Source organism: Muntiacus reevesi, chromosome 11 (genome assembly GCF_963930625.1).
Source record: "Muntiacus reevesi chromosome 11, mMunRee1.1, whole genome shotgun sequence".
Classification (NCBI taxonomy): Eukaryota; Metazoa; Chordata; class Mammalia; order Artiodactyla; family Cervidae; genus Muntiacus; species Muntiacus reevesi.
Genome location: NC_089259.1, coordinates 28,972,030 through 28,995,095, shown reverse-complemented (window position 1 = coordinate 28,995,095; position 23,066 = coordinate 28,972,030). Strand labels below are relative to the sequence as shown.

At 38.9% G+C, this 23,066-nt stretch overlaps 1 protein-coding gene across 1 annotated transcript in view; it reads right to left on the bottom strand.

Moving 5' to 3' along the window:
• Positions 1 to 327: 327 nt before the first annotated feature.
• Positions 328 to 23,066, bottom strand: part of UBL3 (ubiquitin like 3) — a 48,783-nt gene continuing 26,044 nt past the window's right edge. The window contains exons 2-5 of the mRNA XM_065901714.1: positions 11,712 to 11,820; positions 7,169 to 7,255; positions 3,545 to 3,622; positions 328 to 3,246 (exon numbers count right to left, since the gene is read on the bottom strand). Coding sequence (XP_065757786.1) covers positions 3,194 to 3,246; positions 3,545 to 3,622; positions 7,169 to 7,255; positions 11,712 to 11,820 — 327 coding nt within the window. The 3' untranslated portion in view covers positions 328 to 3,193. The remainder of the gene's footprint in view (positions 3,247 to 3,544; positions 3,623 to 7,168; positions 7,256 to 11,711; positions 11,821 to 23,066) is intronic.

Sequence of the window (23,066 nt, the reverse complement as noted above, 5' to 3'; positions counted from 1 at the left end):
ATAAGCTATGTGCGCTCCTTCAAGCCCTCCTCCCACCCCCAAACACCTAGTTTGGCTAACCAGTGACTATATCACAAAATAATGGGGGAAAAAAATTAAAGAAATGCCTGTGACAGTTACCAATAAGGACAGTGTGAAGGCATACTCAATCTTCCTTGATCACTTTCTCTTTGGTTTAGGTAACACACAAGAATAAAGGGCTGACACAATACTGATTTTACTGAAGAATGTAATGAAATAAACTGAAGGAAAACAAGAGGAAAATAGTGGAGACACAAAATTTTACACCAAAATTACGAACAGAAGTCATTTAAAAGAAGAGAAATATTCTACAACAGATGAAGAAAGCTTTAATTTTTCACATTAAACATTGTATACCACAATCAGCTAACAGAAATTACTGTAACATTGGTCAAGATGACATAAAACTAAGGATAAGTGTTTGTTATGAGGAAACCTCATTTAATGTGAGTGATGATGTCAGATACTATACTTTTCATGATAAGATACAATTTATCTTGAAGAGAAAGCAAATAAGTCAGATGAAGGAGACATGCTGAGGTTTTAACAAAGAAGAAAAGCTTTGCCTTTCCCAGAACGCTTGAAGTCCAGGACAATTTAGGTAAAAGACAGGACTTAAACACCAAATGCTAGGAGGGTCACAGGCCCGTAACTCAGGCTGCGTTTACAGGACTGAACCTCTGCAGCCCTCACCTTTTGGTGAGCGAGCTGTTTCTGGCAGAGGGATCTTCACTGGGATGTGGTATCGATTTTAGCTGTCAAGCAGTCCAAAGGATTATTTTAAAAAGGGACAGTTGAGTATTTTCATGTATACACTATTAAGGCATCTAAATTTTTGGTGTTTTCAGTATATAATCTTACTGCTATTTTTTATTCTTTTTTTATTTTGCACAACAATGATATTAGGTATTAAGTGACACATTTCTTTCTCTACTAATGATCCAGTTTATCCATTTTGCAAACTCCAAATTGCAGTCTTGTGAAGGGAAATTTATAACATGGGAACTCACAGAAAAATACATAGAAAACCAATAGGGAATGTGGTTAGCCATCATAAAATTTCAATTATAATTTAACTGATAGTCTTTAACTTTGGAAAAATAGAAGAATAATTAGAATTAAAATAGGTATTAAAAGTAATTACCAGTAGTTTATATTAGGAAAGAATACAGCCATAAATGGCTTAATAGTCCAATTAAGTAACTACCAGATTCTTCTTTAGTCAACACTAACAGAATTCACATTTGAGCCAGTCAACAAAGCATATAAATACTTAACATCTCGAATAGAACATCTTAGTGATAACAGAGACTACGTAATTCTACCCATTGTCATGACTGTGCACAAATTAACCAGGTTAAATATCAGAGATACACTGGGAATCCTCCCAAAACTAACAATAGAATATTCAACAAATTTTCTTAAAGATTCAGAAATAAAAATTGAACAATTATAACATGGATGAGACAGTACTTAAACAACTATCAACCTAATCAAAGACCTTTAAGATTACCACCAAAATGCACTGATATTTTTTTATTTAGTGTACAGAAAGAATCTATAAGTACAGGTTGCAGAAAGAAAATGCTTAGTGCTATTTACATTCATTTTAAAACTCTGCTCTATACAAATTTAATTCTGATCAGTATGAACAATATTTTTGTAGATCTACTGCATATAAAGCCTTTTCATCAAAGCATTAACAATGAATAAAATAACCTGATTACCTTTAAACAAAGCTGACTGAAATCATTTACACTTACTGCTTGTAAGGGCCGAGGACACTCGTTTCAGTACAGAACATTATGTCAGCCTGCAACTTCATTTTTATAAAGGCTAGAGTTATTTATATGGAATATTGTTCTATATACTACACGCCAATCTATATTTAAGTTCTATAGTTAGGTATTTTATGAAGTTTTTATTAAATATATTCTACATATATTCGCAATTTCACCCAGGAAGAATTTCTTCCCAGTGAGAAAATATAAAATCTTTTATATTTTTTTTAACAGGTTTAGATGAAACTAGCTCATGCTTTAGTGCTGTGCAAATTGTTTTTAGCATATCAATTTTTAAATTATCAGTACAAAACAAAAGAATGGCATCCCTAATCAAGTATGCCTTGAAGATCAGCTTTTGATTTTAATACAATTGCAAGCACTAATACCCAAGGCAAACTACATAAAGAAACAAAATTAGTCCTATGGAGAAGTTTTAATTTTAAGAATTCATCTGAGCTCTCATTAATGACTAAGTATGACATGGGACACAGAGATGAGCAATAATTACAGAAAATTCAATTTGCTGATATTCAAATACATAAAAGTGGTGAATCAATGAGGTTTTCTAATATTTCTGTGCAATCATGGAAATCTACGAGTGACTGGAACTCCCCCCCGCGTTAAGGCTAGGATGCGCGCTCTCCCTCTTGTGCTGTGTGAACAACCCCCAGTCAGTCTGACTGGAGCGCACGTGTGAAGGAAACACTAATTTCATAAGCCCTCTGCCAAGCACTTCCAACAACAGGCACACTGTGTCTTTTCATTTGTTGCAGTGAGAACAGCCGCGCTCAGGGCAGGATTCTGGGCCAGGGCAGCCGCCATGGCTGACTTCGGTAGAATTCACCCAACATTTTAGTTTCTTTTCCATTTTTTCCTCTCAAGTTGGCCCAGCAATTAACTTCATTAATTGCTGAGCGTCTTCCAGTGTGGATTTGCACATATGAGTATTTCTAGGTACCATAAACCATGTTATAAATTCTGCTGATGAAGAAAATAATTGTCAATCGTTTTTAGTGCAAAATTGTATTTGGAACACTTGACTTGTTAGTTCTGGTGATGAAAACTTTTGTGGCAGCAAAATGGTTTCTGCTATGAAAAATCACTTGTTAACTTTTCCCCTGGAGATTGACTTGCATTTAAAAATCAATTCATATTTATATTTTAAAACTGCTTAACATAAACAAAACTACTAGAAATAAAAAGTCATAGTGAAAAATGTTCTTGGTTCTTTTTACTTTCATGAGAGAAGATGACAGTGTTCACGTGGTAGTTGAGGTCCATGGGTCTACAGGCAGATTCTTCCTGAAGGTTCTGAAGCAATGCCGGGTCTCCCCTGGCCTGGCAGCATGAAACACAAAGACCACGCCATACAACGCCAGGCAGACCAGTTACAGGATGACACAACAGTTACTTTCTCCAGTCTTTTCACGATTCCTCTGACCTAGGGAAAACGAAGAGAAGCCTTGTTTATAAAGATGCTTGGGGGAAGCAGAGGGATTCCAACATAAGAAACAGGGATTTTTTTTTTTAATTAATGTTGGCATTTTTTAAAATTAAAAGGCTATAATAAATACCCTTTTAGTTTTAGCCTGTTTCCAAAATGCCTGGTTATCTGATTAGCGAGCTCTGACCATACACTATGAAAACATCCTTTCCCCAGAATGTCCAAGAGAACTGGAGCCATTTGTGAACGCCTGCCTCTGTGGGGCAAGGCAGAAGGCTCCCAGCACCCGGCTCACCTTGGGAATTTGGCTCTGGCAAGGTCTCTCTGGCCACCAAATGCATCACTGTTGTTTTGCCAAAAGGAAGCTTTAATGCTGTGTGAAAAGAAGACCGTCTGTTACATACACATCAACCTGTTGGAATCACTCACCAGAACTGAGACCCCTTTAAAAATTGACGGCTTTCTGTATGACTTCCTCAACAGATAGCACTTCTTACTGGATACAGCATTTCTTACATAATTAAATTAGGTTAATATTATCAGAAGCAATTTTTAGAATTCAGAAATTATTCAGCTATGACTATTTGTTTGACATATATAAACATATTGTGTAAGGAAGGGGAAAGAGAAAACACGTAATTGCTTAACCTAATTTTATTTAGTCACCCAATAAAATTCCTGCATCAAAGAGGTCACCACAATGCAGAAATAGGAGAAATGACATATTAATGATTTTAAACATAATAATAATAATACATAATTTTATTATTTTTAACCTTATATTCTTCAGTTAGAAAACAATTTTCTTTAAAAGGTTATTTTAAATAAATGAATCACTGTTTGGCATTATTAGTAATCACTGTTTTCTAATCAAGCCTTTAAAAGGCTTTTCTCATTTATAAGTAACAATTTTTATTATGAAATATTTCAGACATAGAGTAATATAATGCACCCATATATCTATGAACCAGTCACACAAAGTAAATCCCTTTGTCATTCTGTGTATAAAACGAGAACCAGACAGTGGAGCTACGGCCTGGAGCTGTTTTTGCAGCTGCAATGTTCTAGTTCTGAGTTTCAATCTACTCCCCTCACTTGGAAAATTGAAGGCAGGCTCAGATCAGTACTCAACAAGCTCGGTCCTCCTGCCACCCCCTCTTTAAATCTTCTCTATAGGATGATGGTTAAGAAGAGCCCTAATAATCTTCAATATTCCTAATATTTCATATAATCAAGGTGACTTTCCACCTTATTTAACGCTGCTGCTGCTGCCAAGTCACTTAACGCTAGCCAGCCACTATTTGGTCTATTCTCTTAACCTCCGAAGTTGAAGTGAAGCATAATGGCCCCAAATACACAGTAGGCTGCAACAAGAGGAGTGCCCTTACTGGATAATCTCCTGGGCCTGCTTTAACACTGAAATGCAAACAAACTTTTATATTACCAATCATTTCACTAAATGTATTGGGAAAGCCTGACTGAATTTGCAACATCTACACACCACGCTGTGTGCAGACGACTCTCACACCGCTTCCTGACCGCAGGCAGCTGGCCCTGCGTTAAGAGCGCATCCTTGCCACTCACGGACTGTGAGATGGCTTCTGAGTGCTATCTGCCTCCTCCTGATGCCTTAGTTTCCCCCACCCAAACTGGGAGACGAATCTGAGCACCCGCCCCTTACCACTGTATTGATTAAAAGAAACAATCCAGGGACGTGCCTACCTCAGGGCTTGGCCCAAAGAAGCACCCCATAAATTTTACTGCGATCACCATTATCATCTTTCTGAGCAGCAAGAAAAATGGGTCTCAGAGAACAGGTATGCAAACTGAGATGCAAATATGGAGAAACACTGTGGTCAGGCCTAGGAAGCTGCTGAGGGGCTTATGGATTCAGGCTACCCATGTGATTAACGGGGACGGTTACTGTTCTTCTCCATCTGAATTTTAACTCGAAAGAGCAGACGCTGACACTAACGGTATCAGAGCAGAAAAAGGAAGAGGGAAACGAGACCTGAGACGCCCTCTCTCCTTCATGTGGGGCTCTGCCTTCTGCTGGGGCAGTGCACAGCAGCCGGGACACAGGCCCCACGCTTCACACAGGAGCCAACGGGGGCGGGACACCCCGAGCAGACAGGGGGACGGACTGGGCGTGCAGAAATCTGCACTTAAAGGAAGATTCCAACACCCATGGGGTGGCAGGGTTACAGTACAGAGCAACCCTCAAACTGTGGAGAGCACGCCCAGGCCGGCTCCATGCTGGCCATTCAATCGTATGACCCTGTGCACTGTCTCCTCATTACTCACATTCAAGAATATAGGAGACAAAGAAACACAGTAACTAAAACCCCCCAAGGGGGTGAATGTCATTACCCAGATTTACTGATCAACTTAGACGATCCAGGTTATACTCTTAATGTTATTTGTCTAAATCACAAGACCGGAGAGATGGTTTGGTTTTGAAAAGACTGATAGCAACGCAGTAAATAATGTAAGTCAACCTATTAATCATTCAAAAACAAATTCCAAAAAACAATCAATGATTTGATTTTAACACAAATTCTATGATCTTTAACATGAAGTTGGAGCTTTAGGGCCACAACAGAGAGGTAATTAAATTAAGTAGGTGAGAAAATGCTCACACAGGTCAACACTTAAAGGGAAGTGGAGTCTCGAGAGGCCACATATCCCAGTGACATTGCAAGAGTTACCTGAGGCACAGATAATCAAAGAAAGACTAAAATATGGTCTCATTTTCAATGAATGTGAAATACAGCCATGGACAACACGTGTAATTACATACTGCAACATTTATCTGTCATAATAATCATTTGCATTCATCTACTCCAGCCCTCGTCACATAGTATTTTAACAGTGAATTTTATCTGCTTCTACTATCTAATACCAGAGTACCCTGAAGGAAGAGAGTCTATCTTTTTCAATCCTGTATCTTTAACTGTTTAGCACCGTTGTCACATAAAAAATAAAATAGATGCTGAATGAATGAGTGAATATATCCTACCATTAAGGAAGATCAGATTAAACTCTTCAATTGTTAGGTTTAGAGGAAAAAACTCATGACTATATGCATACAAAGATACATTAAGGTAGATCATTTCCTCTGCCTACAAATTTCTATTGATAATTATCATAATATATTTGAAATACTTGTACTTAAAGAAAAACAAATTCTGCTCATGGTAGAAAGTGCACCCCATGAGGGGGCACTATTGAGCCACGTCTCTATTCACACATAAAGAGCAGTAATAACTAACGAAGTGTGTAACAGGTGCCAAGCACTGTTCTGAGGGAGGCACTACGGTTATTCTAACTTACTGACGAGGAAACCACGGCACTAGGACAGCAAGCAGGGAAGTGACTGGCTCAAGGTTAAGGAGCCAGTGAGCAGTGGAGCTAAGCTCCAACATGGACAACCTGGCTCTAAGGTCTGCTCTTCCAGTCACTATACTTCACTGTTTCTCTAACATGACTCACTTACCTGTATTTCTGCATGATTAGCAATTCCACCAATTACAGTCAAAATGAAAACATCCCTTTAATATTATATCTGAAAATCCACCATCATAAACTTCGCCGAGTTTGTGTGTCTGGCTTTAACTTAAAAATATGACATCTAAATTATATTATCCAGAAGTAAAATTAAACTACATTTATAAAATAATAAATGTGGACTCCCATCTCTAATGGCTTAAGAGTGTATTTTACAAGATGGTAAACATTTAAGCATAGAGCTGAAATTAGATGCAAAATGCAAAAATGTAGACATACCAAAAACTAGGCAAAATTCATAGAGTTTGAAATTGTATGTTTTTAGCAAAACCAGACACAAGCATCTAAACAAACAAATGAGTGATGCTGCTGCAAGACAGGCACTAAGTCTCATTACAAAGGTGACCATTACCTCCTAATGTGACATTTCCGTGCAGAAATCGTCCTTGATAAATAAGGCGTAGAATATTTGGACTGCTGACCTGCTCTTCTTCCCAGTCTGAAAAGAACCAGGGAACTGTTAGGTGCATTTCAACATAAAATTAAGGTGTTACCGCATTGTTCTAAAATTCCGATCTCAATCAGATCAAGAGTATCAGAGAGGTCACCTGGAGCTTCCTGCTAACAGATTATCACAACTCTTGGAAGCACTGTTCTCGCTGCTTCTCACTCACAGCAGGAACTGCCTAAGATTAGTCTTTGCCTCTGAGAGAACACAAAATGTGCCAGAACACGGTCCTGAAGTTTAAAAACTAAAACAAATGAGTTGGGGAAAGTCTAATCCTAGTTAAAAAGATGTCAGTTGAAAATTAATTTTTATTGAAATAACAGAAAACATATTGCAATATTCCAGTATCTGTACCTGTTAAAACATGTGTTTGAGGCTGGAAACAGTAGGTTTAACAAAGATTTTTAAAAGCATTAGGATATTGGTAAAGAGCATAACAAAAAAAAATTATACCTCAGTAACTAGAAAATAAAAATTTTAAAAAGCAGAACAGTGTCTACTTTTTGATAATGTGGATAACTTTATTGCTTTTTTTAAAGCCAATTGATAAACATGACAGAAGATACAATTTTAGTTCACTTTACCCAAAATTCTCAGAATGAACTTGAAAAACAATAGATATTAGAAGGTACTATACAAGTGTGAAATCTAGGATAATGGACAAAGACAATCAAAAGACAACTGGTGTGTAGAATGGATAACAGAATACTTCAGTTTAGCGTATAACTTACCTTATTATGGTAAAACATGGAATACGATTCTGTCAAAATAGTGGTTTGAGGACACTCTATCATGACAAAGTATGGGGTTAGTAATTTTCACTACCTTGTATATACAGAATTTAAAGTTGTGATTTTGATAGAGATTTGAGAATTCCATCATCACCTTTCTTAAGAATTCTAGCATCATGTGTGTATTTCCTACAGAAGTTCCTGCTTTCCTGAGATAACTGTCAACACAAAGACTAGTTTAAAACACTCTCTCAAGAGCAAGTGACAGAAGATAAAGGAGGTGAGTGCAGGGCTCTCCCTGTTGCCTTGTTTTGACTGTTAAAAATGAAGAACATGAATTTGATACGACCAGTGTCAGCCGGTGACCCAGCATGAATGGAAAGGAGAAATGAACCTCAGCCCCACCCCAGCCCCGCCCCCAGCCTCTCCTCCCATCCTGTCCTCCTTCAGTGCCTTCTGACTCCCATGATCCCAGGTCCCTCTCTTCCAGAAGGAAGATCAAATAATTTGTTAACACTTTGGTATGGATTACTTTGAATTCATCACACCCAAGATTATTGTAAATAGAATATTTCCTTTTTTTCCTTTAGCATTGTTCATTTGTCAATAAATTTGGAAGACTCAGCAGTGGCCACAGGACTGGAAAAGGTCAATTTTCACTCCAATCCCAAAAAAGGACAACACCAAAGAATGTTCAAACTACTGCACAATTGCACTCATTTCACATGCTAGCAAGGTAATGCTCAAAATCCTTCAAGTTAGGTTTCAACAATATGTGAACTGATAACTCCCAGACGTACAAGCTGGATTTAGAAATGGCAGAGGAACAGGAGATCAAACTGCCAACATCCACTGGATCATAGAAAAAGCAAGAGATTACAGAAAAACATCTATTTCTGTTTCACTGATTATGCTAAAGCCTTTAACTCTGTCAATCACAACAAACTATGGAAAATTCTTAAAGAGACTGAAGTACCAGACCACCTTACCTGCCTCCTGAGAAACCTGTATGCAGGTCAAGAAGCAACAGTTAGAACCTGGACATGGAACAACAGACTGGTTCCAAATTGGGAAAGGCATTTACATCAAGGCTATATACTGCCACCCTGCTTATTTAACTTATATGCAGAGTACATCATGTAAAATGCCAGGCTGGATGAAGCACAAGAATGAAGCACAGGCTGGAATCAAGAATGCCAGGAGAAATATAACTAAGATCATGGCATCCACTCCCATAACTTCATGGCAAATAGATGGGGAAACAATAGAAACAATGACAGACTTTATTTTCTTGGGCTCCAAAATCACTGCAGATGGTGACTGCAGCCATGAAATAAAGACATTTGCTCCTCGGAAGAAAAGCTATGATGATCCCAGACAGCATATTAAAAAGCAGAGGCATCACTTCGCTGACAAAGGTCCATATAGTTAAAGCTATGGTTTTTCCAGTAGTCATATACGAATGTGAGAGTTGGACCATGACGAAGCTGAGTGTCAAAGAATTGATGCTTTTGAACTTTGGATCTGGAGAAGACTCTTGAAAGTTCCTTGGGCTGAAAGGAGATCCAAGCAGTCCATCCTAAAGGAAATCAGTCCTGACTATTCATTGGAAGGACTGATGCTGAAGCTGAAGCTTCAATACTTTGGCACCTGATGCAAAAAGCCAATTCACTGGAAAAGACCCTGATGCTGACCAAGACTGCGGGCAGGAGAAGGAGGCGGCAACAGAGGATGAGATGGTTGGATGGCATCAATGAATCAATGGAGATGAGTTTGAGCCAATGCTGGCAAGATAGTGAAGGACAGGGAAGCCCAGCACGCTGCAGTCCATGGTCTCAGCGGTGGACACAACTCAGTCACTAAACAGACAGCATCACTCTCAGATATTTACAAACGCTTCTCACGTCTCACTTTCCTATCCTGCCTGGCTGTGAAGACGATCCAGTATTCTAAGTTTAGTTACTTCAGCTCTTCTGAAATTCCTTCTTATCTATGACCTTTAGCTCCAGTCTCTTTCTGATTCAGGAACTAGTGTTGACTTGTTCCTTGGTTATCAGCGAGAAGAAAGACCCAGTCATTTCAAATTATTTGTCTAAAGCAGTATTTCTTAAACTCAGGTCTATGAATCCCTAAGACAGGTTCTTTGGGTCTCAAAGTCCTCGTCAAGAATTTTTAGATTGTGTTTTCATTTTAATGATAACCTGGATGAGATTATCTAGATAATTCAAATTATTACCTTACAACCAAGAACAGCCTTGGGACTTTAGTGCTCATGTATGCATTTAAGCTTCTGATTGTACTGGTGCCAAGCAGTACTTCTTTAATTGTCAAGAGGTTAACAAGAAAAGAACGAAGGTCGACTTAATCCATAAATGACACGTTCCTGTCAGTGAAGGTTGAATGACAATTTGGTACACTGTGTGAATGAAGGGTCTGTGGTAAATCCACACATATCTGGGTTCTCATACAGCCAGCGGGAGAAGAGGCACACCGTACTCCACAGTACCATATTCATGGGGCAAGCAGTGAGTGGGTTTTAGCAAAAATATGCCACATGGCACATTAAAGTTGTTCATTTGAACATTACTGGTTTTAGAGCTATATTTGCATTTTCTTTGTAGATCGGTTTTAGTTTCATGGTTGTAGAGAAGTTAATAAGGATTAAAGAGTTTCTCCTCAAAGTTTCATATAATACTATTGTAGGTTGAGCAGTACTGATCTAATTGATTCATTTTGTATACACTGTGTTCTTTGTTAACATAAGTCTTGTGCTTTAAAAGTACAAACTGTTTTGGCTAGCTCCTCTGTCCATGGGATTCTCCAGGCCAGAATATTGGAGTGGGTAGCCTTTCCCTTCTCCAGGGGATCTTCCCAACCTAGGGATCGAATCCAGGTCTCCCGCATTGCAGGTGGATTCTTTACTGTCTGAGCCACCAGGGAAGTCCAGTAAAATTAGTGAAATCAGCACAGTCATATCACTAGGTACACGCAATTGAGAGGATCAAAATGACTTGGGTTAGCTTCACAGGAAGAACATAAGCTGAAGACTCATTTGAGGATGGCATGAGTGTTATTACATGGAAAAGAACCAGAGAAAGGATCTCTCTCTCTCTCTCACACACACACACATACACACACACACATAAACGCACACACTCCAAAATTCTGTCATGGATATTGGCTTGAAAATGCAAAGCATAAATGGATTTTATACCTCCTTGACCTTGTAGTAGTTCAAAAAACACAGGAAGTGACATGAATGAGATATTCACTTTCTGTCAAATGCCACGCTAAGCAGGTTGTGTATAGAATAGACCAAAAATAAAAAACATGTGTTATAATTTGTTAAAGATAGTTTTTCTTTGTTTTTACTTTGTACTTTGGTGTAAAGAGAGTTACTGATATGAAAGTGTGTGTGTGTGTGTGTGTATTGGCTACCTTGTGTTTTCCTTTAAAAAATAATTTTCTTTTCCATTAAAACAGCTATAAGGCCACCCAGCAACCTGATGCCCAGGCTCCTTTACCATTCTGCACTGAGGGAGCTGAAAGGCCAAACCCAGCAGGGATGCAGCAGCCCCTTCAACTTTAAGCCTTGTACCCTCAATCATTCGCTTGTTTTTTTATATTTTACTTACAACTTTTTCAAAATGTCTCTGAAACAAGACAGGGCATAAAGAATCAACATTATTCATTCTCAAGAGAAAACCACCACTCACCCATCGGCCAGTTGTCATACACGTGCTTTGCAATGTCAGAAGCAGAATCATTAGGAGAAAATAGGAACTCTTTCGTTTTCCCGCTTACCAAGATGAGGCGCAAGTTTATCTGAAAGAAGACAATGACTCTTTTAAAGTCTTACAATTTTTAAAGTAAAATAACGACTCATAGCCTTTTCATTTCAATCACATTCTCAATTATTACTAATGCCATTTTCTGTTTTTTATTTACTTAAATTCTGAAAAGATTCTTTTTAAAGGTCTGGAATTTGAGATATGATTTTATTTTCATTATTTAATACGTGTGTGTGAGGATATATTTACCATATAAATGAACAAAGGGAAAGCAAAATTCATTACGCTTTTAAATTTACTCCAGCAATGTTCAGAATTGGACTTTTACAGGTTATCGCTATAACTATAAAATACACGTTTTCCACTGAACAGCTAATACAAGTTGTTACCCTGCAGATCACATCACTAAATAGGAAAAAAAAATTCAGTTGCTAATATGCTTCTTAGAAAAAAGGAAGAGAAAAAACAAACTACATACAACTTTTTATCCTATAAAAATCATTCAAACCTAAACAAATTAACCAGAAACTGTAATTTTGAAGAACTTTATTAGAGTTAATTGGAAGATTCAGTAACAGTAGTTACTTTAATCCCAATTACATGATCATTCACTTTCGTGGAGCTCTGTGTAACAAAGAACACAGATTCACTCTGAATGGAAAACCTAAGAAGGACAATAGAATTAACATTCTTGAGAGCCACTGGATTTACACTTCCAAGTCAATATATATTTACTTATACCACTCTTAATATAGTTTCCAAAATGTTCACTTTAAAATTTTTATCTTTGTCCAGAATTAACAATTTTTTTCAACCACAATATTCATTCATCTCCCTTACAGATATATATGTGAGGTTTCCTATACCTGTAAGGCCTCTGTCATACGAGAGGAAATAACACATTCTTTAAAAAGAAGGGTACAGTCAGAGCCAAGTTTCTCTACACACAGAGCACAGAGACTGCCAATGCACCAGGTTACCCAAGTTCTCCTCCTCAGTTACTAACATCTTTTTATTATTATAAAAAAAAAAAAAAAAAAAAAAAAACCCAGTAAATCTGTAAGATGACAAAGTCTACAATGAATAAACTGGAATCCACTGCAGCACCACCAAGATAACCAGGTCACTCATTTACTATCTGCCATCACCATGGCCACTGCTATTCCCAGTACCTCAAAATCACCACTTTGAAAATGCATTCATAATTATAAAGTATCTCCTCTAGGAAAATGCTATACACACCCAACTCTGCATTCAATGGGATGTAACTGGATTTCACAGCAGATGGAGTAGAATCGGGTTCCATATTAGAATCTGTATTCTAACTGCTATGTACCCTATTATCTCAATTTTTTAAATATTTCAAAAGATAAAAGAAAAAGAAGTCTACATCTCAGGTGAAAAGCCTTTCCGATATGACCTGTGAGAATTTTTGCTGCCTCTCCTAACTAAAATGAAATTATACCAAAGAACTTACTACAGGAAGAGGTCTGATGAAACAACACTGTTGGAAAGAAGTAATTTGATCCAGGAACTGTAAGTTCCATTAGAATAAAATTCAACGAAGAGTTTACAATAATGATTCAGCTGTAAGAAAGCACTACCTTCTTTCTTTCCCACAAGTAAGTAATGAGTGACTGCTAAAGCAAGGAGCCTAATGTCTACACAATACAGTGTGAATTTTAGTTCTCACATATACATAACTATTCAACACTGTATCTGTAGGTGTGAATGTGGGTAAATATCTATTTGCTCTGAACTTACAAGGAATCTTTTAATAGCTTCAAACTACTGTGGAAGGGCACTTCAGCCATTAATGCCCAAGAAATTATGCCCTTCAAAATGGGTCAGCCACATGGCTGCTTCACTCAGAAAGAAATATAATTAAATTAAGACCAGAAACTATAAAACTCCTAGAGAACACAGGCAAAACACTCTCTGACATAAATCACAGCAAGATCTTCTATGACCCACCTCCCAGAATATTGGAAATAAAAGCAAAAATAAACAAATGGGACCTAATGAAACTTAAAAGCTTTTGCATAACAAAGGAAACTATAAGTAAGGTGAAAAGACAGCCCTCAGATTGGGAGAAAATAATAGCAAATGAGGAAACAGACTAAGGATTAATCTCAAAAATATACAAGCAACTCCTGAAGCTCAATTCCAGAAAAATAAATGACCCAATCAAAAAATGGGCCAAAGAACTAAACAGACATTTCTCCAAAGAAGACATACAGATGGCTAACAAACACACGAAAAGATGCTCAACATCACTCATTATCAGAGAAATGCAAATCAAAACCACAATGAGGTACCATTACACTCCAGTCAGGATGGCTGCTATCCAAAAGTCTACAAGCAATAAATGCTGGAGAGGATGTGGAGAAAAGGGAACCCTCTTACACTGTTGGTGGGAATGCAAACTAGTACAGCCACTATGGAGAACAGTGTGGAGATTTCTTAAAAAACTGGAATTAGAACTGCCATATGACCCAGCAATCCCACTCCTGGGCATACACACTGAGGAATCCAGATCTGAAAGAGACACGTGCACCCCAATGTTCATCGCAGCACTGTTTATAACAGCCAGGACATGGAAGCAACCTAGATGCCCATCAGCAGATGAATGGATAAGGAAGCTGTGGTACATATACACCACGGAATATTACTCAGCCGTTAAAAAGAATTCATTTGAATCAGTTCTAATGAGATGGATGAAACTGGAGCCCATTATACAGAGTGAAGTAAGCCAGAAAGATAAAGAACATTACAGCATACTAACACATATATATATGGAATTTAGAAAGATGGTAACGAAAACCCTATATGCAAAACAGAAAAAGAGACACAGAAGTACAGAACAGACTTTTGAACTCTGTGGGAGAAGGTGAGGGTGGGATGTTTCGAAAGAACAGCATGTATATTATCTATGGTGAATCAGATCACCAGCCCAGGTGGGATGCATGAGTCAAGTGCTCGGGCCTGGTGCACTGGGAAGACCCAGAGGAATCAGGAGGAGAGGGAGGTGGGAGGGGGGATCGGGATGGGGAATACATGTAACTCTATGGCTGATTCATAGCAATGTATGACAAAACCCACTGAAAAAAATAAAAAATAAAAAAATAAAAAAATAAAAAAAAATAAATAAATCCAGGCTTCCGAAGAGTTATATAAATGATAGGAACCTACTATTTCCTGGGATCAACTTTGAAGTTAAAAATTAATTTCTACTGAGCTTTTATTCAAGTTATAATATTTTAAAATAACGAAGAAAATAGGAGAAGAGGACTTAACCATTATTTTCCGCAAAGGTTACACTGACACACACTTTAGATTTTCCCTAATATCCATCAGCAAGAAAATGGAAAAATAAATGATAGTGCATCCTTATCATGGAAGCTTCCTACAATCATTAAATGACATGAGATACAGACCTATATGATTTGATGTGGAAAGACATCCACAATGTATTAAACAAGAAATAATATACACACCTCACCTCATAAATACATAATGCTAACTGCATTCATGCTGCAAAGTTTTTGGCTTTTCCTATTTTAAACCTGATCACTGTCATTAATAAACTCTTTCACATTTAAAAATCAATGGTTTAACAAATTTATGTTTATCAAGATGATCAGAATGTTGAAAACTTTTGGCCTGAAGATGTGTCTGACACAGTTAAGTTTTGTTTTAAATGTTTACAGGTGGTGGATATGAGCTTTTCAGTTTGACACATATCCTCTCAATTTACTCATGCTGGTCTGCTTTATACACTTATACCTGGATGGCCACAGAAATTAAGTTTATAATTCATGGCACAGTTTGAAAGTGGCTTTGAGCTACAAATTGAGAAAAAAAAGTAGAGTAAATCTTGAAGCAATCATCCAAACATCTAGCTACATAGGTTGGTCAGTAGTTAATTGTTCTTATAGTATAGTTAGGATTTATTCAGTGGGTAAAGCGGGCAATGCAGGAGACAAAGGAGATGTAGGTTTCATCCCTGGGTCAGGAAGGTCCTCCGGAGAAGAAAATGGCAACCCACTCCAGTGTTCTTGCCTGAAAACTCCCATGGACAGAGGAGCCTGGTGGGCTACAGTCCACAGGGTCACAAAGAGTCGAATACCACTGAGCAACTGAGCAAGCACAGTATAGGTAGAATCTATCATGCTTATTCAGATTAAATGTTAATTACAGCTCCTCTCAGTAAAACGTATAGCAATTTCTACAAATGTGAGCTAGTTTCTTTAGAAAGAGTAATTATTTAAATACTTTTTAATGAAAGACCTTTTTTCTTCTTTGAAGCCAAGGTAAGTCAATCTATAAAATACCTTAAAAGTATCTCTGCTTGTGAGGTACTGGGATTCTCAACACATCAACAGTGAGTTACAAACAACACTCTTATTTATAGCTTAAAATGTGATATACTCATATACATACTCATCTAAAAACAAAACTGTTCATCAGGACTCTGAATGACTTGGTAGGAGATGGAGTTCTTATCACGTAATAACATACCCAGGGGATAGCACTTAGACCATCCAAATGAATGATATACATTTTATAATTACTTTGGAGGCAAAACAAATCAAAACAAGACTATCAGTGAAGCAGAACTACCAGGATCATTTCCTGTAAAGACAATGGAAACAAAAGAAACTCTTTCATGCATGTAATTTCAAGTTTGTTTGTTCTTTTTAAGATTTTCGGTCAAACTGACTGCGATTCCTATTTGTTGGATTATATCAATTTGGAGAAAACTTATCTACAGCTTAATTCACTCAACCATTTGTTCTGAGTAGGTCAGGATGGAAAAAAATTAAGAGGAAAGAAAGAGGGGGAATGGAAGACAGGTTTAACTGGAACAGCCTTTGGAAATAAAGCAGATTATGGAGACAGACCGTGCCCTCTGAAAGAAATATGACTGTTTTTCACAGAGATCAACACACTGATCAAAAGGGGAACTCCTGACTTCTCCAAGAGTCTCTGAGGAGCAGAGTGAGTCCTGGGGCACAGAGGGGAGGCCTCTGCCTGTGCCTTTGTGGGGCTCATTCCTGCCTGTTTTTGCTAAAGGACAGGTAAGCGGCCAGTGGGAAAGAGGTTAAACTTTCTTTGCAAATCACTTTTAAAAAGTTCTCAATTTATCTCAAGGGGATTATATTGAGTTAAAAAAAAAAAGTCAATTCAAAAGATGACACCATATATATGATTCCATTTATACAGTATTTTTGAAATTACTAAATTAGAGATGGAGAGGAGTGGTGGCCGGGTTCTAGGAAGAGGGGAAGGGAGACAGTGGCTGTGTCTATAAAGGGACGTGTGGGGATCCTCGGGGTGGAACCGAAACGTGTGCTGCTGGGTAAGCTGCCTGTGAATCTGCACAGGACTACGTATGCACAGACACTAATGAAAGCATGTGAAGTTGGAGAGCTCCGAATAAAGCCTGTGGGTTTTATCAGCGTCCACTCCCTGAGGCTACTGAACTAGTTGTAAGATGCTAGCTATCATTAGGGAAAACTAGGTGAAGGGTGTATGGGATTTCCCTGTACTATTTCTTACTATCCCATGTAAATACATAATTATCTCAAAAAGATTATTTTAAAAAATTAAGAGCTTGACTTGCTAAAAATGTATATGGTATTATGTTTGTCTTTATTTATCTTTCTTATTTTCACCTGAAGGTGAACAGTGCTTTTTAAAAAATAATCCTGTATCAAAATAGCCACTTGATCTAGAGGAAAAATATAAACCATTAGTGACTTAAGGTATGAGGCTGAAAATAGATAAGCGTATTTTTTTCCCTAGAACTATGGACTTAAATGGCATGTTTTGAATTTCTGTTAACTGCATGTTAAAGAAAAATGGAACGAAGGAGGAACATGTTCACGTTTCTACACAGGACTGATTAAAAACAAATTATTCAAATAACTGCAGTGCTTAGAGATGATGATTACATATTCATAAGCTTTCTTTTAGTTGTTCACTTATTCAGACATTTTCTGAAACAGATCTGCACTTGGTGCCTGATTACAAAATATTTAACGTGAAACTTCTGGAGATTTCATTCCCTGGAAGCTAGGAGACATACAAACAACTGATTGTGGAGGAGGGGGTGGCTACAAAGTGTTCAACAAGTATCTGCCAAATGAATATAAGAGAGAAAAGAGAGGGGAACCTGTGAGTTGGAGATTCCAGGGTAGGGCGTGTATGGACAGTGGCCAGAAGTAAAACTGCTACTACCCATGCTCCCTGAGTACTTTAGCACTCAGCCTAGCGGACTCTGACGCGACCACCCACATCTAGAGTCCTGGGAATGACAGGAGAGATGTCAGCAAGAGGGAAGCTGAGAGCTGAACCCAGGGCACCACCACCACCACCAATACCTGCTGGGTGCCACCATGCTCAAGAGACCAGTGGCCCGGGCAAACTCCTCAGCAAGGTCTCCATGATTATCCTCTGTCACCCCGACCACTCTTGCCCCCACCATGCCCCAATCACAGGGACCCTCTTTCAGTGCCTCAAGCTGCCAAGTTCTTTGCCTCAAGGCTTGTATCCAGGCTGTTCCTTCTGGCCGAAATGCTCAGTGCCCCACTCCAATCCACACACACTCTGGGCTCACATGTTTGAGAGGGGATGGCATTAAAAAATTCTCCTGTGTCTAGTCACCCTGGATGAAGTGATAAACTACATTTTCAAACAAAAAGCAGAAGGAAAATTTCAAAATATAACTGAAGAAGCCAAGAAAGCATTCCTACTTTTTTACTGGAATGAAGAAGTAGTCCTATTTGTGAAGAAGTTATTGTAAGGCATTCATGGAAACAGATTTTTAACTTCTAAGAAAATACACCTGGATTCTTGTCTCTGAATTTACTTGTATTATGTACTCATAAACTAAGGTACACTGAGATTTGCTAAATGGATTAAAACTATGGGATCTTTACCTTCTTTTTAACACTTAAAATGATGAAAATGATGAAGATTCTAATGTACATGAACTATTAAATCTGTAGCGGTAGAAACTCAATGGGATTCCTTATTTTTTAATTGTAGAAACACCTACTCAGAAATATAGGTAAAGGAGAGGTCAAAGAGTCCTCTAGCTTAAATTCCCAAGTAAAAGTATCAGGGAACACAAGCCCTGCAACAGACCACAGTGATAAAAGAAAAACAGTTGCCCTGACGAGGGAAAAAAAGAGCAAGGCATTTAAAAAATCATCCTATTCTTTACAATATGTTTCTTAGTCAACTGATTATTCAAAAGTGATAGCCAGCTCTCCTGTCCAAGAAGAACTCATTCTGGGCAGCCATGAAGACGGCGATTGTCTCGACTGCCTGGATCCGCGAGCTTATTCAGCTCGCAGACGGCTCGCGTCGACCTGTGACTAGGGATCCCGTCACTCAGTGGTGCCCCAGAGAGCCATGAGCTCATGTGCTCCTGACATTGAGGTTCTCATTTATAACTGGACGTCTCTGGAACACTCGTGAATTCTTACTTGGATATAATTGCTTTATTACTTATTATTTATTAAATTTTAAAGTCACAATAAATGATTTTACTTCAGTGTGGCAAATTACTTTGCCGCGAAACTCCACAAAATGAGCAGAAAATGAAAAAGGCAAACATGATAAATGCGTCTACATCAGTATATAATGTTCAGTACAACTGCCAGTAAAAGAGAGCACAAAAGTCTGCATCTACGCAGGTATGCCACCTGAGCTAAGAATGTCTATCATTTATTAACATAATCACAGAGTGCCCCTCATTAGGGGTGAATGCATCAAGGCTATTCATTTAGAAAAACACAAGACCTGTGTGTTACTGAAGTTGTTACTGAATATAAATCCAGCATCATCAAAACATTTAGCATTACAATACAGAAAGCAAATGCAATAGCGGCAGATGGCTTCAAGGAGATTGTAAACTCCTCAAGGGCAGAAATCACACAGCCTTGGATTGCAGAAGGCCCTGGTTCAATTCCTGAGTCAGAGAAGATCCTCTGGAGAAGGGACAGGCTACCCACTCCAGTGTTCATGGGCTTCCCTTGTGGCTCAACTGGTAAAGAATCTGCCTATAATGCAGGAGACCTGGGTTGGAAAGATCCCCTGGAGAAGGGAAAGGCTACCCACTCCAGTATTCTGGCCTGGAGAATTCCAAGGACTGTATAGTCCATGAGAGTGCAAAGAGCTGGATACAACTAAGAGACTTTCACTTTTCTTTCTTTGGATTCCTTCTGTCTTTACTTCCTCCCACCATCAGCCAGTTTGTTTGTTTTTTTGGTGGCTTTTTTTTTTTTTTTTAACAGATTAGGTATCTGTGGCAGCATTACGTATTAAACATCCTAATGAAGGCACGCTACAAGTACTGAACCAACTAATCATGTTCCCTAAAGTGCGTCAATAAAATCATCAGGGGGCCATTAGCGAGGAAGAGAAAGAGACCATGATGAGGACGCTGTCTCTAAGCAGCCACAGCAACACTGAAGAGGGAAGCTGACAGTCCGAGTGCTTACTAACAATCCTTATTCCAAAGTTTCAAAGCCCTCTGAATGTCTGCAGTCGCCCTACACACTTTGCAGTCTTTAAACTGCTATTATTTTGGGGATTTAAATCTGAATAAGTTAGCCCGAGCATGTACAATTAGAAAATATGTGGAAAACAAAAACTTCTAAGCAGTCTTGCTATGCTGCAGCACAGCTATTATACAACACACCTGTATATGTGAATTACTTCTCAAATGAGAATTTAGCAAAGAATTCAAAACTCTGTAAGACTCAAACTACTCATCAAACTACCATTCTGGTCATTTTTGTCATGCTTGATGTTACTGGTGGTGGTAACAACAAAAAGATTTACTGACTACTTAGCGTGTGTCAGAAACTGTGCTAACTACTGTTGTATAAAGCAGATAGTATCTTTATTTTCCAGATGAGCAAACTGAGGCTTAACTGAGGTTAAACATCTTGCCCGAGGGAGATTTCTCCAGCTGACTACACAGCCGGAGTTTGGTATCAGCCCGACCGACCGCTCACCAGCTGTGACATTCCAGACACCGTGGTAGCACGTCACTGCTCCGGGAGCTAGGTTTGTTAGTTGTAACACCACTACCACCACCATGTTTCAAACTGCAGGGTTCACAAAATTTATATAAAATCTCTGGATACTCACACCACCCTCATTTTTTCACCCACGCAAGGTCACATGCCTGGTGGCTAGACAAGGGCTTACATACAGAGAATACCCTAACTACTCAGAATCTACTTTAAAGCTCAAATGCGACTGTATGTGAAAGTATTGTTAACTCTAGAACTTTCTGTAAAAACAAAAATTAGCATATTATTATCCAAGTTCCCTGATTAGGGAGGAAGTAATTGTATTCAATGATCTCGAGAGTTCCATTCAGATGTAAAACTGCAAGTTACAGGAGTTAAGTTTTCCTTTGCCATTAGAAGCTAATTTTAAAAAACAGGTTCCCACTATAGGACTATAAACATTTTTTACTCAGTGTGATCACACTCAACAGAATCTTTCTTTCTTTTTCTCAAAATAATGTTAAGCATCTCTCCATGATATTAACCATGCATTCAGCCAAAAAAATAATTAGTACCTACTACGCACAAACTGGGTATGTAAAGAAGCAAAAGGACGTAAGATCACCTGTGAGGAGGTGCCACGAAACAACCAAGACTCTGGAACAGGCAGCCTCAGGGGAACTTCACTGAAGGCCTCGCTGAGGACCTAAATAAAACAGGACCCAGGGATGCCAAGAGTGGGCAGCAGGACACTCCAGGCAGTAAGCTGGGCGCTGGACACTCCAGCGCTTAAGAAGACTTCAAGGAACAAAAGGAAGAACCTGAAAAGTGCAGGGGCAGACTAGCGACTGAGGAAGGGTGGCAACAAATGCGGCAGAAGGGCTCGCAGGGGCTGGATCCTCTCACACAACCTGGGAGGCGTCTGAGTGTTCACAGTGAACTGTGAAGCCATTCAAAAGTTTTAAACAGCGAGGCTCATGATTCAAATTCCACTGAAGATCACCTTGACTGCTGTAGGGATAAAGCGGCTGATGAGATGAGAGCCCAGACTGACCCCTGAAGAAAGCTAACACTTCCAAAGCAAACCAGAGAGAGTTGGCAAAAGAAACTGAGAGGGGGTAGCTGAGGAGACAACACAAAAAAGTGATGCATGTGGGGTCCCGGAAACCGAGAGAAGAAAGTGTGTAAAGGAAGACCAGATGCTCTCTGCTGAGAGGCCAAGTACCATGAAGACAGAAAAGCATTTCCTGGATTTATATCCTAGAGATCACTAATGACCTAGAATAGTTCCGAGGCATGCAGCCCATTCTGTGCACAACCTTTGTAAATATTTAATGACTACTTAATTTCCCACTAAGTGAAAATACAGCCATTTTTTCCTCTAAAAATGAGTTTCCTACATAGGAATTAGATGTTTTTAAATTCAGTTAAAGAACATGATTTACCTTATTTGAACTAACATTGCTTATAATACAAACCAGGATGGAGAACTCGCTCTCGACACAGGAAAAGGAGCTGCAAAGGACACACAGGGACACAAAGCCCCTCTGTCTGAAAGGCTGGCTCCTGCGCTGGTGCTGTTCTCCCTCACCACCAAGACTGATGAATTTCCAGCCTCTACAATCAGGGCCTGAAAGGGCTACTCAAATCTCCAGCACCACGTATGCCCAGGCCCTTGACAACTCCAGGTCAGTGGGACAGAGGTTACAGTATCTGGGGAGGAAGGCCCTTCTCAAATAAAGCACTGCTCAGGAAAAGCCTTTTGCCTTTCCATCTTTTCACCACCTGGAACATAATGTGATGTCTGGAGTTACCTTTAGACCAACGGACAGAAATCCACAGGCTAAGGAGAGAAGAGCAGAGAGACAGGAGGAGCCTGGTCCCTTGAGATCAGCCTCAGGCCACTGTACTAACCCTAAACGGTCACCATCTGGATTTCTTGCTGCAGGAAGCATATAAACCCCTCACTTTTCTAATGCCACTAAGTACAGCTCCACAGTGATGTAACAGTTAAACACAATGCTAACAGATTCACATGACGTTTATTTCTTTCCTTCCTCGTAGAGTGTTAAGAAGCAACCTTTAATACAAAAAGACATCAGAACTATAGCAAACTTCACTGCAACTAGGAGTGGCCATGTATCTAGTTCTGACCAATGAGGTAACGCAAGACTGTCCCAGGCGGCCCAGTGGTAAAGAATCCACCTGCCAATGCAGCCAATTTGGGTTTGAGTCCTAGGTTGGGAAG